The 15759-nt window shown below is 45.0% G+C and overlaps 1 protein-coding gene across 1 annotated transcript; it reads right to left on the bottom strand.

Moving 5' to 3' along the window:
• Nucleotides 1-2670: 2670 nt before the first annotated feature.
• Nucleotides 2671-9814, bottom strand: MANEAL (mannosidase endo-alpha like). Its single transcript, XM_001364677.5, has 4 exons — nucleotides 8392-9814; nucleotides 6660-6769; nucleotides 4742-4818; nucleotides 2671-4276 (listed from the first exon to the last, which is right to left on the bottom strand). The coding sequence occupies exons 1-4, from the start codon at nucleotides 8936-8938 to the stop codon at nucleotides 3640-3642; spliced, it is 1371 nt and encodes a 456-aa protein (XP_001364714.1). The 5' UTR covers nucleotides 8939-9814; the 3' UTR covers nucleotides 2671-3639.
• Between the last annotated feature and the right edge of the window lie 5945 nt (nucleotides 9815-15759).

The following is a 15759-nucleotide window of genomic DNA, read 5'->3' as shown; positions in this document are numbered from 1 at the left end:
AATCAGCCTTCATGGAACAATGGCTTACTCCTGAGAGGTGTAGTTTAGAATGAAGTGCATTACATAGATGGGGAAAGGTCTTTGTGGAACATAGACTGTCAAAGTGGATCAGGTGCCATTGTGAGTGGAACAGAAGAAGTGGAGAATGGCAAAATGAGCCTGAAAGCTTAATTTGGACCTGGGTTGTATCTGGACAACCTGTGTTTGAGAACTGAGATGATTGAGGGGGCCACTACAGATTTTTAAATAGGAGAAAAATGTGGTCAGATCTAAAGAATATCAGTTTGGGAGTTGTGATAGATGGAGGCAAGGGTTGTGAGACTAGTAGCAGGGACACCAATTATGAGGCTATTGTAATCCAGCTGAGATAGCAGGAGGGCCTGAGCTAGGGGGAGTAGAGACAAAGCATTTTGGTGGAGTAACTAAGTGATTGGATATGAGGATTAAGGGAAAAAGTTAAGAATGAGTGATATTGGAAAAATTCTGGCATTTAAAGCCCTATGAATTCTGGCTGCTGCTTGCTTTTTTCTTTTCACATACTCTGCAGTACAGTGACAACTGGCCTCCTTTCTGTTCCCCATCCACAACCTTCTATCTCCAGACTCAAGAATTTTCACTGATTCTTCTGTCATGCTTGGGATTTGCGACCTCTTTACACTCATCTGGCTTCCTTCAAGATTCAGCTGAAACCCCACCTTCTGCAAGAGGCCTTTTCTAGTCCACCTTAAATCTAATGCCTTCCTTCTGAGATTATCTCCAACTTATTCGGATGTGGTGTCTCCACCACTAGACTGTGAGTTCCTTGAGGACAGGGACTATTTTGTTTTTTCCTTTGATATTCCCAGTAGTTAGCATCATCTGGCACTTGAGTGCTTAATAAATGTTTGTTGATTTACTTGGTGCTATGGTGATGGCCACAATAGAAATAGTGATGCAAGTGATGCAAGATGGCATTTAAGATGCCATGGGACCTAGAGGTAGAGGTATCCAACAGGAAGTTGATCATCTCACAGTTTGGGAGAATTTAAGATTGAATAATTAATTAGATTTGGGAATTTTATCCACTGGGGTTGAGGGATTGATAGGGTCAAGGAAAGATTTTCTAAGAAAGGGAAAGAGCTTTTGGAATGTTTTAGGTGTTCAGGGAAGGAGCCATGGGTAAGGAGAGTTTGAAGAGGAGAGCAAGAGGGAGTGCTTGAGGGGGCAGGCTCCTTGAGATTCAGGGAGGAGTGGGACTAAAAGGGGAACAGGCCACTTAAAGAGTCTGGAGGAAGGGACAAAAGGAGAAATGATGTCAGTTATTTTCCAGATTGAAGTAGAGGAGCAGTTTCTGACACAGGTGGCTTTGATTTTTCTCCATAAAATAGGAGCATGATGGAGGGTGTAAAAGCAATTGCTGCTGGAGAGGTTGAGAGCAAAATTGAAGGGGATCTTTGCCACATGATTCATCACAAGGGAATAGATTCTTTGATCACAGGAACTCCATGTCTCCCTGGGTATGATTGCCACAACCATACTGATGCAATAATAAATTAGGATCCTGAAGTTATTTTCAATTGGATGCCTGTTGAGGGCTAGTAGAAAGAATAATGGTGGGGTAGCTAGAGGGTTAGGTGAATTGAGTTGTTAGGCTTAGAGATACAAGGTTCTGGATTCAAATCTGTCCTCATCGACTTCCTAACAGTGATCCTAACCACTCTCCTGCCTTGGAACCAATAATTGGTATCTATTCCAAGATGGAAGGTAAGGGTTTAAAAAAAAAAAGAAAAAATGGTTGGACATAGTTGGGGATGCCCAGGTTTCTATCCTTTCTCTGACATTTTGATCTATCTGTGACCGTAGGCAAGTAACTTGCTCAGTTTCTTAAGGGGTAAGGTGGAGACATTAATTTAGCTAATGCATGTCCTTCTGAGTTGTGAGAATCAAAGTAAAGAATGCAAAGTGTTTCAATATCTTGAAGAACTACATAATGTCAATTATGACAGTACCTCCTACTGAGTCCCAAACAAGCCCCAAGGCTAAGCGGACCTCTGGGCACCCTCTTTGAATGAAAATCCTCCTAGAGAACACTAGAGTTTACTTGTAACTTAGAGGCCTATTGAGTATTTAACTTTCCTGACTCCCACATCCTCCCCAGTGCTCCTCTGTCTAAAAGAGGGAGATAATGCTAAGGTAAATGTTTTGAAACATTACTAGTTTAAATGCTTCAGCCCAGCCTTTCTCCAGATTTATCATAAATTCAGAATGACGTGTCATCCCAGTTAAAAGGCTTGGAAGGGGGATAGGATAGTACTTACTCTGTGCCAGGCACTGTGCTAAGTACTTTACAAATGGCTCATTTGTTCCTCAAGGTAAGATACTATTACTATCCCCATTTTATAATAAATGAAACAGGCACACAGTTAGTTGCCTGGAGTTGTATCATAAGTATCTGAGGCTATATTTGAACTCATGCTTTGGATTCTGGACCCAATGATCTCTACTGGGCTTGCCACCAGCTCTCATGTAAATGGAAATTGGAGGATCTTGATCTTAGTTCTGGCTTACCTTGGACTTGTCGATTCTTTTTCCTGGACAAGTGTTCCCAGGGAGGGTCCTTTACCTTTGACTGTTTTAGGGTTTACTATGAACAAATAGGGTTTTACTATAGATGTAAGAACACAACTAGAAAAGAGAGCACTTGACATTTATTTAATTAATACAAATCACAGTAGCACTGAAAAGTGGCTCTACTGGGTAGGGTTCATTACTTAAATTTTTGCTAACAGGGATGTGTGAGGTGGAGGCACCCCAAAGAACCATTAATGCCATCTTTCACGGCTGTTCCTTCATCTTTTGGGACTCTGCAAGCCAGATGACTCCCACAAGTGATAGGTTTTTGTTTTGTTGCGGAAGAAGAGGAATTTTGAGCCATTTAGACTCAATTCGGGACACGGGGAAAAAAAGGACTCACATAATCTACCCCCAGGCTCAGATTTCAAGGAAGGAAAGGCCTCAGCTTTGCCCCTACCTACAACGAAGGCCTTGCTGAGTAGGGCCAGACGGCTGCTCAGATTCCTAGATGTCATACTGATTTCTAGCTATCAGTCAAACTATAGAATTTCCTTTTTGAAAAGACTCAAGGAAAAGCTTCTTAGAGGAGGCAGATTATGATCTCAACCTCCGTCCTGAGGGAGAGTGGAGCAAGGCATGAGGTCAGGCTTGAGAAAGGGATCGGATGCATGCTGAGCCCCAACTCTGCCCTCCCTCACTATTTTGGGAGCTGAGCAGCTGGTTACACTCCCTCATTCTACCGACCTACCACCGGAAGTTCAAGTCTAGGAAGGATTTTGGAGTTTCCCTCCATGTCCTAATGCCAGATCCCTTCAAGACCCTGCGTCCTCCCCTGGCTGTTCACTGCTGCCGAGGGCAGTGGTCTCTTCTGCGGACCAGCCCCCACACTCTCCCGCCTAAGGAGCTCCATTCGTTCATTCTCCACATCTGGCCTACTCACAAAAGGCAACAACAGCCGGAAGCACCAGGCTAGCTCAGAGGTGACGGTTCCTGTGGCCTCGTTCAGTCGTGCCACAGTCGGGCTCCTTTCCTTTGTCTGGGACTCGGTGGTTGCTCCACAGTGCGTACTTGGGTCCGCAGGTCCATTCACATCAACCATTGTTCCTTCTCTTTAATGAAATGCTCAGCCCAGCGCCGAGTTAGCTGCAGGTACAAGTTGGGCTGATGCGGCAGGTAGTCCAGGTAGAGGCGCGTGAGGGTCTTCTTGGGGACGGCCTTCTCGATCTGGGTCCCCTCGTGCCACTCGTTGAAGGACGTGATGGAGACAATCTCCGGCCTCACGGTGAGGGCCGCCTGCAGGGCCGTCTCGTAGTACTTGCCATTGACCCGGTTTCGGGTGTTGTGGTTGTTCCAGGGCCTGATGCTAGTGTCGATGTAGCCAGGCCCCACACTCGGAATGAACATCAGATTGTTGGCATCGCAGAAAGTCTTGACCGCTTTCCAGTTCTGGTGAGAGGAGCCAAAGGAGAAGCCGTTGGAGGCAAAGTACGTGTACATGCCGTCAAAGCCGGCCGACAAGATGTCCCGCTTGTGCCCCTCCTCCACCAGCAGGGCGATGAACACGCCGTCGTAGGCCGTGTTCCTGATGGAGTGGGAGCCTGAGGGGGCCAGGAGGTGGGCCCACGCCTCGGGGGGAGTCAGGTAGGAGTCGTAGATGTAGAAGAGGGGCAGGCTCCTGCCCATGCTGTTTTTATAGCGATAGAATGCTCCGTGCGATCCATACCTGAGGGTGGGAGGCAAAGACAAGCCCTGTTAGGAGCTCATGCAGCCACCATTTGTGGGCCTGGGAGGAGAGCAGAACCGCCAGGCCCCGGGGATGGCATGGTGCCTCCCGGCGTTCTAGAGCAGGCGCCTCAGCCTGGCTTCTGGAGCCTTGGAAAAAGGGCTGTTTTTTATCACTTTCAATAGAATTGGCTTCCTCTGCAATTCTGTGTATTTTGTCTTTAAAAACGTGATTCTGAGAAGGGATCGATAGACTTTACAAGGCTGCCCACTGGGCCCCGGACACTCGGTGCTCTAACCCAGTCTGATCGGACCCTGCATGCAAACCTCTGAGGAGCCAGCAGTGCTCTGGCCTCTCCCCTTGGACGCCGGGACACATGCGCTTCGCATCCACACCCTCGTTCTGGGACGCCCCGCCCCTCCCCTCGCAGGGCTGCTTGTTGTTGTGGATGGCGCCAAGCCTTACGTGTCAATGATGTACTTGACGTTGTCATGGAGCGTGCGGTCATCCCGACCCTTGTAGGGCTGTATGTGAAAGGCCACCTGCCAGAGACAAAAACGAGTCGCCGCTTGTACAGGTAGCCAGGCAGCAGCAAAGGCTGCGGAAACGTTTCCTGAGCTGCTTTCCCTCTGCGGAGAGGGAGCGACACCGCGCCGGAATCTTCAGGGGCCGCAGCTCTCTCTGGAGCAGCAGGGGCCACGGCGGCAGAGCTGTGGCGTTTGGAGCCGGACCAGCTTCAGAAGCCAGCTAGCCGCCTTCTTCTGCTTTCTAAAAACTACGTTCTGTCCTCTGACAGCTCTTAAGGCAGAAGGGCAAAGGCTAGGCAAAAGGGCTACATGGCTTGCCCAGAGTCCCACAGCTAACGCCCACCTCCTCTAACTGTGGCCAAGTCACTGAGGCTGTCTGGGCCAGCTGTGACACGAGGTGCAGGAACGGGTCCATTTCTGACGGTCACTTACGTAACCCCTCTGAGCTTTGCACAGAGTAGGCATTTTATAGAGGTAGCGAGGTGGTACCATAGAGTGCTGGCCTTGGAGACGGGAATTGCACCCAAGTCTAGCCTCAGACTCTAGGCGAGTACATCACTTAACCTTTGTCTGCCTCGCTTTCCTCATCGGTAAAATGAGGACAACAATAGCACCTCTCTCAGAGAGCTGAGGAGAAAATATTTGCAGTGCACATGCTTAAAGTGCTGCATAAGTGCTAGCTAACAGTGGAATGATTTCCTCATCTGTTAAATGCAGGGGATAATCCTTGGGCAGGGCTGTTGCCCCCATGGCCAACGCCTTCCCTCTGAAATTACCTTTTAGTGGCCCTCTATTATCTTGTATGTAAGTGTTTGCCTGCTGTCACTCTCAGCAGAATAGGAGCTTTAGGGCAGGGGCTGGGTTTGCTTTTCTTTGTATCTCCAGTGCTTGGCACTGCGCCTGGCAGCAAGTAAGCCCTCACTAAATTTGTTGACTGACATATAATGGGCACTTAATAAATATCTTCAAGGTTTCCTCATCTCTTCAATAGGGATGATAATCTCTATACTCCTTGCCACCAAAAGCTGCTGCAAGGATCAAATGATATAATAAATGTAACATGCCTTGCAAAACAAAAGGTTTGCAAATATATATAAAGGTTAATTCAATTGAACCAGCATTTATTAAGTGCCTGTTTTGTGTAGACACAAGGGACACAAAGACCAAGAAAAGTATTTACCATCATGGAACTTCCACCCTACGGGCAACTTTCTAAATGTAAATATGTGAGAAAAATAGGAGGTAGGGGCGGCTAGCTGGCTTAGTAGATTGAGAGCAGGGTCTGGATTCAAATTTGGCATCAGACACTTCCTAGCTGTGTGATCATGGGCAAATCACTTGATCCCAACTGCTTAGCCTTTACCACTTTTGCCTTGGAACCCATACTTAGTATAAATTCTAAGACAGAAGAGAAGGGTTTTTTAAAAAGGAAAGAAAAATACAAAATAATTTGAGCAGGAAGAAACAAGAGCCAATTAAGAGTTTAGTTCAGTCTTGAAAAAAAGGCAAATATTATTACAAATTTTACACAGTCTTCTAGCTGGAAGGGGCTTTGCCTTTCAAGGCACCTAGTTCAGCTCCTTCCACTTTACATAAATCCTAAGACCCCAGGACACCAGAGCATTTAAAAATTCTCCCTGGTTGGCTCCTCCTGAGAATGAACCACTTCCTAAAAAATGTCTGAACACTTGGGGAAGGGAGAGCCCAAGAAAATAATCAACCCAACAAGCAAAGGAGCCCCATATCCCACACACACTGCAAGGCCAGAAAGTGCCCACCTGAGATGGACAGAGAAGGCTTGGAGCAAGGCAAAGGGCTTCTCTATCACCTCCTCCCTCTGAACTAGATGTACTCACCTTGATGCTGTACTGATGGGCAGTATCAAGAATAGCAGGGACTAAATCGTCGGAGGGCTCCCCATTGTCATCAGCCATGCCTGGTGGGTACCAGGAGAGGACCAGGACCCCTGTGACAAAACAGTAACGATGGCCCACATTTAGATGGCGTTTGACTTACTACAATCCTAAGTGCTAGTGCCTTTTTAATCCCAAACCTCAGAGAAGGGAAGCGACTTGCCTAAGGTTATACAGCTACTAAGCATAAGATCCAGGTTGTGAAGCAAAACTTGACCTTTTGGACCAGTGATCTATGAAAAAGGATGCTACTTCAGAGGAGCAATACCAGGTCCGATTTCCTTACTCTACATACAAGAAATGTCAAACAAGTCAGTCCGAGACAGCCGAGGAATGTTTCTGAGAAACCTGAATGAGGTTAAGGCTGTTCTAATTCTCTTCATTTAGGAGAATTCAACAAAATAATCTACTCTAAAAGATGCTGGTGTGTGGGCGCTGTCCAGAGGTTGTGGTGCTGAAACCCCAGTTTTGTGGGAAATCTCAGCTGTCCCTCCAGGTGAGCAGAAATACAAGTCAGTCTTAGCCCACAGAAGACATCTATGAGGAAACAAAAAAATGAGGCAAACCCCAAGCTTTGCAATCCAAACTTTTTTTTTTTTTAACTTGAGAGAAAGTCTTACTTGTCTGGGTTTTTTTTTTCCTTAAGTGAAAAATAAATTCTACTGATAAAACTTGAAATAGCCTCTCCCAGTCCAGGAAATCTTTAGAGCCAAAGCAAAATTTAGAGGGAGTCTGAGACAAGATGATTTCCCTTCTCTCCAAAGTTAACTTCTTTAAGGACCCCCAAAATACGCAAGTCTGCCAGTACAGAGACTATTCTTAGCTCCTAGACCCAGTAATATTCTTCCCCTAATGGTCACGTTGTGTGCTTGTTTTAGAGAGCAGCCAAAGAGGTCATTCAGTGTTGCAGGACTTACTGGGGCCCTGCACCCCCCCCTTTGTGAATACCCACACCCTTTCAGGGAGCTCAAAGAAGTCTCCATCTTATTAAACCAACTGCAACTGCTTAAATGAGTCTGCAGCCCCTATCACCTCCACCTGCTAGAGATCTCAGGCAGAAAATGAAGACTTTATTTACATGGCCTTTCTCTGGCACAGATTTACTCTCTTGCCCAACCCAATTTGCTCTACCAACCGGAATTCTAACAACAGATTTTGAATTCTCCTCCCCCAACTCATTTACTTATATTTTTAATAACAAGAACAATTTCTTGGTCCCCACAAATGGACAATTCCTGACTAAGACCCTGGATCCACTCTTAATTACCTCTCCTGTGTCCCTGGCTCAGAAATCAAAGTCTGGAATAGGGAGGGAGGGCATGACTGCCTGTTTAGGTGTATGTTGGAGGGGGGCGAGGGGGCTTGCTTGGCAGCATTATATAGCAGAAAGCACTGAAATTAAGAGTCAGACGACAGCTTGCTGAATCATGGCTCTGTTATTACTTTCATGACCTTGAGCAATTCATTTGCTTTTCTGGACCTCGGTTTCCTCATCTGTAAAATGAGGGGTAAGAGTGTTTGGGGGGGTAGTGATTTGTGTGGTGATGGATTACTTGGAGGAGAAAGCTTAGCTGGGGCCCAAGGAAAGGTCCTTTGTGTATTTGCATGGGGGGTTGGGGTGGGCCACGAGGACCCTGTTTGGGGCCCGGTAAGCCTTGGGGAAGGAGGTCCTTACCGATGGCAGCGGCTTTGAGCTGGTTCATATGCTCCCGCAAGACCTCAGGATCTCTGGAGCTGTAGGGTCCCAACTCAGGGTAGAAGCTGGAGCCCAGGTCGTCCGGGGGGCTGTGGCGGCCCTTGGGGTAGCTGGCAGACACTTTGGGGTCCCAGTGGGGCACCATAACATGGTCCCAGTGCACATAGCGGCCCTCCCGGCCCCGTGGACTACCGTACCATGAATAGTAGAAGACATGCAGGTCCGAGTAGACTGGCGGACCAGATCCTGGAGCAGGAACAGGGGCCGGGGCTGGGCTCGGACCCGCAGCTGTGCGCGGTGGTGCTGGGGGAGGCGGCTGCTGCGGAACACGGGCGGCCTCCGCCTCTGCTGCTGGGGGCCCCGCGGGCACCGGAGCACGGCGCTCAAAAGGGCCCAGTTCTAGTCCTGGAGCGAGCTCCGGGAGCCCATCCGGCGCCTTCAGTGTGCGTAGCCCCATGAGGGTACCAAAGGCAAAGAGCAAAACAAGGAAGAGTGCGATGCAAGCGCGGCGCCGCCGCCGGGCCATGGCCAGCTGCAGGCCTCTCTCCGGCTCAGCCCCGCCACCTACCTACCCCCCGGCCGCGCTCAGAGGCCTTCCCCGCTTAGCCATGGCCCAACGGGCCTCCTGGCCCGGCAGCGACCCAGCCGCCCGCTCCGAACTTCAACTCACTAGCGGCCTGCATCCCATAGAGACGACTTCTGCTCGATTCCAACCTTAAAAAAAAAAAAAGGTAACAACCAACTCCTCCCGAACTCGCCCTGCAGTACAGGCGGGCCCTGCACACAGAGAATGCAGTCGGCTTGAACCATGTTGCCCAATGCTTTGGGGGTGGGAGTGGGGGGAGGTGGAGAGACCCAATACCGACACGGGTCAAAGCAAAACACAACTGCTAACCCTATTGGACTCAACGAACCGAGACTTTCAGATTAAAGTCATATTTTATTTGTTCTATGAGACTTTTTCTTTAGGTTCAATATGATAGAGGAAAAGACAAACTGGAAATCTATGGAGGTTCCCCCCCTCCTCCGCGCCTTGGTACTTCATGGAAAGGCCCGAGCTGCGACTATAGGGATGCAGGCTCTTATAAGTTCCTAGTCTCCCGGCCCTATGTTCCTTGTCTTGTGGTCAATCGAGTCCTGGAGACCAGAGGTACCCCACAGCTCTGCCCTGAAGGAGCACAATTTGTGGGTGGTATTAGCATCGTTTTATGTGGTCCCGAGCCAGCTGTTGGAAATCAGATATTTGGCGTCCCACACTAAGCCACGTGTCTCTCAGAGCTTTGGGATGATTTATACCCCTCCCCCCATTTATTCCTAAAATGGACTCTTAACCATTCCTCGCCAATCCTGTATTTACCATATCTAACACTTACCTGCCTTGTTGGGCCAGTCTCTTATCTCCCCAACAATGACTTTCTCCACCATCGCTTCTTCACACAACTAGGTCCCACAGGTAGACTCCTGGACCCTTCCCTCGCTCACCAATCCCCTTTACTGCCTCTGCGGAGTAACCTGTTGGACTCACTCTATCTAGCCTTTTCTACCCGCTTCATCCATCTTCTGACTTCTACACAGGCATACAGAAACTCTGTCCAAAAGTACCCTTCAATAAGCTGCAACCCAGAGACCTATTAATAGTATTATTAATCCCCCTCCCCCGTTTGTGAGTGTGTGTGTGTGTGTGTGTGTGGGGAAACCTATGATTTCATTAGTGTAGGGAACTTCCTACTCCAGGCACTGAGCAGAACTCGGGGCTTCCTGCCTGGAGACCAATTTCCAATACGCTCTACCCGGCGGTTCTTTATTCACTACATAACCCCTGTGAGGTAGATTATCGAAGGTATGAGCATCTGCATTGGGAATCGGCTAATCTGGATTCAGATTCTGACTGTAATACTTGTTACCTCTGGGACCTTGGGCAAGCAGCTTTAATTTCTCTGGGCCTAACTGTAAAATTGGATAGTTGGATTAAATGGGGTCCTTGGTCTCTTCCAATTCCCCCACGTACTGTAGAGGACATTGTAGCCACGGAGCTGTCGACAGGTGATGGTGCTGAAACCCCTCGCCTTGGGGAGAATACATGTATTGGAGAAGTATCGGAAATACAGGTCAGAAACCGAGGATCTGACACTTTTCACTGGATAACTGCCCTAGAATTCCTAGTTTTGAAAGAATCCCAAACTACCAGGGACAATACAGTGGACTGATGTTGAAATCTCCATCTGGGGAGCAAACTCCAGTTCTTTCATCTAATCTGAGAGATTCACATTCAGAACTTGAAAGAAGATAAGGATTTTGGAAATAGAGATTAAAAATGAATGTATACCAGGAATTGGGCACAGTTTGTGGGAATATGTGGAAATGGAAGGTGGAATGTCAGATTTGAGAAGGGTTGATTTTGTTCTGAACTGTAGAGTGGCCCTGAGACCAACTCAATACCCAACTACAATATCTATCCCTATGTACTGATAGAGTAAGTCAATGACCAGTTGTCCAACTGCATGTCATAATCCAGACAAAATATAATCTTCATAATCTTGTTTTTTTCTGTGTGAATTGCTAAACTGGATTCACTTTGTAAAGACTTTTCTGCTCCTCTCCCTTCTGATTCCCTCCTTTGTTTTCTCTTCCCCATTAAAATTATCTTTTAATAATAATATCCATATAACACCTACTATGTGTCAGGCACACTGATTTACAAACATTATCTCATTTTATCCTCACAACAACCTTGGGAGATAAGTTCTATTATTATCACCATTTTATAGATAAGGAAACTGAGTTAAAGAGATGGTCTATAAAAAGTCCAGTTCTATAAACACTTATTATATACTAAGCTCTGAGCATACAAATTTATAAAAACAAAGTCCTTGCTTTGGGGGAACTTAAAAACTAACGGGGCAGACAACACACAAAAGGAGGCAGGAAGGGGGAGTAATACTAGGGAGTATCCAGTGGGAAGACAACTTGTTCAGTGTAGTTGAATCTATTAAATGTCTGAGGCTGAATTTGAATTTAGATTTCCCTGTCCTTGACCCCTCATTCTGTCCACTGAGTCACCTACCTACCCTTACTTCTCACTGTGCATGCTGCATTCCTCAGTAGAATATGAGGTCCATGGGGGAGGAAATGTTTCACGTTTGTCTTTTTGTCCCCTAGCACCAAGCACATACCTGCAACAAGCACAACTACCTACATTGCAGTTGCCTGATGAATTTAATTGAAGAGAGTGCCTGAAAAAAAAATTGGGGAAATTACCCCAGCCCTTTCAGTGATCACTCACCTTTCCCCAAAGCTGAAACCCTTCCTTTTTCTCTAGGTGACAATGGATTACTGGGAGTTCAAAACAACTCAATCATGTACACAGTGATCTAAGTAAAAGTCAAATTGTTAATGACTTACAGGTTAATGGAAAAATCATGGTAGGTGTAAGAAGGCAGGAGCATGTAATCCAAAGCTTCCATTTGGTATCTTTATTAGAACAAAAGAAATGTTGTTATTTGTAAAATTAAAGAGTAATTTTATTCGGCATCTTGAGCAATAATGAGTATGACTAGCTTATAAAATCTAATTTGAGAGGGACTGGTTATCTACCTCTGTGCTGCTGTACTCTCACCCCCTTCTTAATCTTCTACCCCAGACCTGCACTGACTTCTCTCTCTTTACTGGGGTATTAGGCCACAATCTGCAGCAGCTGATAAATTTCTGATCCCTGGGAGATGGTGGCCTAGTCTAACCTGTGGGATGGCAAAGGCTGAGAGAATGTGGGGAGAGGAAGGATGGGGAATCACCGGGTGAAATAGGCAATAGCTGAGCATGAAGGCTGGGCAAAGAGAACTTATCTTGGATAAGGCAATATGGGAAAGAACCATTGAGGGTAAGGCAAAATCTTATGGAGTAATGGAAAATCTGGAAATGTCAATAGAATTGGGAAAAACATTCATAAGGAGATGGCTTGGTTTGGAGGAAGGTCAGGAAGAAGGATATGAAATGGGTGGGGGATAATGAGGAAAACAGAAATTTTGGAAGTATGATGTCAGATCTCATTGGTCCCTAGAGGAAAGGGAACTGGGGATGGGAGGTTCTCTAATTGGATGGGTAGTATTGCTTAGAGTACAACAGGCAGACAGTGGCTGCTTTATTTCTCCCAAGCCTCTTGCTTGAGTAAAAGGTAAAAATCCCAATACGTTTCCTCAGTGATATTAATGTTATATTTTTCAAGACTGCCCCTTTTCTTCATGTTTTTTAGTGTCCTTCAAATTTTGGGAGGAGATAGAACACTCACTATTCATGCTGAGAAAGTTTTTCCTTTCTCCTTTCTCTCTTGCCCCATATCAAGAATATATTTTTCCTGGGTTTTGTATAAATCCAGAAACCATTCATTAAACACCTACTGTGTGTAATGCAATGGGATTATTCAATATTAGAGAAGATGCAAAGTTATATAAGATAGTCTCCTGTCTTCAAGGAGCTCATAGTATAGGAGCAAAGCAAGACAGAGTTAACTGTTATACAATAATCTGATCATCTGGAATCTGTTCAGGGCAAAAGTAGCTCCTGCCATCCTGGTCAGAACCTTTGCAGATGCTACCTTTCTCTTCTCCACATCACCCCAGCCCCAACTCACAATAAATACTTAGAACACCCATTTTCTGCTTGACCACAAGCTTCCTACTATCCTGGCCTTCACCTTCTTAGTCTCATAAACTTGAAGAAAAGTATGAAATCATAGAATACCAGAGCTGGAAGGGACATTAGGGATAATCTAGTCCTTAACCCAAACTCCTCTTTTACACATGGGGAAAATGAGGCAGAAATATTTGGAATGACTTGCCCAAGACCAAACACAGAGGTAGAGACCAACTAAATTCAGAATTAGTTTTATTTTCACTTGAAATTCAGTGCTTTCCCCACTCATTATACCACCACCAACGGAATCCTCCAAATTAGAGTACAATGTTGAATTGTAGGAACATTGCCTATTTGTTTCAGTGAGAGAAGACTTGGACTCTATTTTGGTGTCCTATGATCCCTGGATCAAACCTCCTACCTGCTAGGCATACTCTTTCCATGCATACTTTTCTCTCCAGGCTTTTTATCAGAGCACTAAGTTTTTCAAGTAGATCTTATATGAATTGATGCACAGTGAAGTGGGCAGAACCAGGAGAACATTGTTCATAGTAACATTGTTCATAGTAACGGCAATATTGTACAATGACCAACTATGAATTACTTAAATATTGTCAGCAATACAATAATCCAAGACAACTCCAAAGGACTCATGATGAAAAATGCTATCTGCTTCCAGAGAAAGAATTGATGGAGTGATTTTCTTCAGGGTTTTTTACATATAATATAAACCCACACAATATATTATTATATAGCATATAATAAGATATATATATCTTCCATGACATGATGAATATGTGATAGCACATATATAATCTATATAAAATTGTTTACCATCTCGGGAGTCATGGGGAGAGGGAAGGAAAGAACTTGGAGTTCAAAATGTTAGAAAATGAATGTTCAAAATTTTTACATGTAATTGGGAAAAAATAAAATAATACTGAGAAAAAAAGGATAATTCCATGTCCTTTTCCACCCTATCTACTTCACAGGGTGCAAGTGAGGGCAAAAATGACAGTGAACCTGGAAAGGGTATTATATGGATGCTTTCCCCCCTAGTAGAGATTGCAACCCATTCATACTTCTCATTTTCTAGAATTCTTGCCCATGAATTTCTGTAAGCCATAGAATATTTACCCAAAATTCTGGAGGCCTTTCTCAGATTCTCTTTGAATACTTGATGGATACCTGTCTTAGTCTCTGCCTTTAAGAAAATGACATTTTCCTAGGGAGATGAAACACAGGCACAGATAAATTCAGGATAACTTGTAGATGGAGAAAAGACAAACAAGAAAGGGGATAGGAAAGGCTTTCCATTGGTCCCACATACGTCGAGCTTTGAAAGAATCTAGGGATGAGAAGGGGAAGGAACTTATTCTATTCAATAGAATAAATGTGAGGAAAAGCATCCTGCCTTTGAGGAACTACAAGTAGACCATTTTGATTTTAACATAGTGTCCATGAAGTGGAATTATATGGAATAAACCCATAGAGCTTAGCTGGAGCCAGATGGCAGAGGACTTGAAATACTAAAATGAAATTATGTTTTAATCCCAGGGGCAATAGGAAGTTACTGTAGGCTACTGAGCAGAGGTGGACCAAGGGCAAGCTTGTACTTTAGGAGGCACATCTACGTGAGGGATGGATTGGAAAAGGGGAAAGATAGAAGCCAGGAACTCATTCAGGAAGCAATAGTTCAAAGGAGAGATGATGAGGGTTTGAACTAAAGATGATGTCCATGTGAATGGAGGAAGAGGAGTGGGAGAGGGAATAAACATTTATTAAGCAACTTCTATGCCCCATGCACCACATTTTAATTAACATGATAAGCATTTGGATAATTAAACGCTTACATTAATTTAACAAATTGTTGCTAGTCCTTCATTGTCTTTATTAAACAACCCTTCCCTTCCACCTTAGAATCAATACTATGTATGGTTCTAAGGCAGAAGAGTAGCAAGGGCTAGGCAATGGGGGGTAAGTGATTTGCCCAGAGTCACACATCTAGGAAGTGTTTGAGGCTAGATTTGAACCTAGGGCTTCCCCTCTTTAGGCCTGGCTCTCAATCCATTGAGCTACTTAGCTGTATCCCCCCCCCCTCTTCATTTTCTTTCTTTCTTTTTTTTTTGTTTCTTGGATTACCAAATAGCTTTATTTTGTTAGTGTTTTTATATATGTATAATATAAAGTATACTCAAGAAGTCAATGGCATAGAAATTAATTGTTTAATACATATTTTTTCCACTTTAAACATTATTTTATTTGGTCATTTCCAAACATTATTCATTGGAAACAAAGATCATTTTCTTTTCCTCCTCCCACCCCCGCCCACCACCTCTCCCATAGCCGACGCACGATTCCACTGGGTATCACATGTGTTCTTGGTTCAAACCCATTTCCATGTTGTTGGTATTTGCATTCCTTCTTCATTTTCTAAGAGGACCATTGACATCCAGGGTTAATGCCTTGACTTTTATGTAAATTGTATTTAAGTGTCAGAATTGCACAAAGTCATCAAATTCTCTCTCTCTTCCAGTCTTCAAAGTTCATATGGCAAGACAAAAGTCAAGATGACTGGTGATGGTTCAAGATATGGTGGATGACCTTGGAGTCTTTGATATCTGACCAAGTTCTAAGTTTTCCTTAGTTCTCGATTCACTAGCCTTCATGGCAGTTAGAACAAATTGTTTTCATTCACCCATTCCACCAGGAGAAGTT

Source organism: Monodelphis domestica, chromosome 4 (assembly GCF_027887165.1).
Source record: "Monodelphis domestica isolate mMonDom1 chromosome 4, mMonDom1.pri, whole genome shotgun sequence".
Lineage (NCBI taxonomy): Eukaryota > Metazoa > Chordata > Mammalia > Didelphimorphia > Didelphidae > Monodelphis > Monodelphis domestica.
This window is presented reverse-complemented; position numbering and strand designations above follow the sequence as displayed.

Coding starts and splice junctions, on each gene's coding strand:
- MANEAL (XM_001364677.5), bottom strand. CDS start 8,938: ATGGCCCGGCGGCGGCGCCGCGCTTGCATCGCACTCTTCCTTGTTTTG. Junction 4,819..6,659: donor CCCATCAGTACAGCATCAAG/GTGAGTACATCT, acceptor TGTCTCTGGCAG/GTGGCCTTTCACATACAGCC. Junction 4,277..4,741: donor GTCAAGTACATCATTGACAC/GTAAGGCTTGGC, acceptor TCCCACCCTCAG/GTATGGATCGCACGGAGCAT.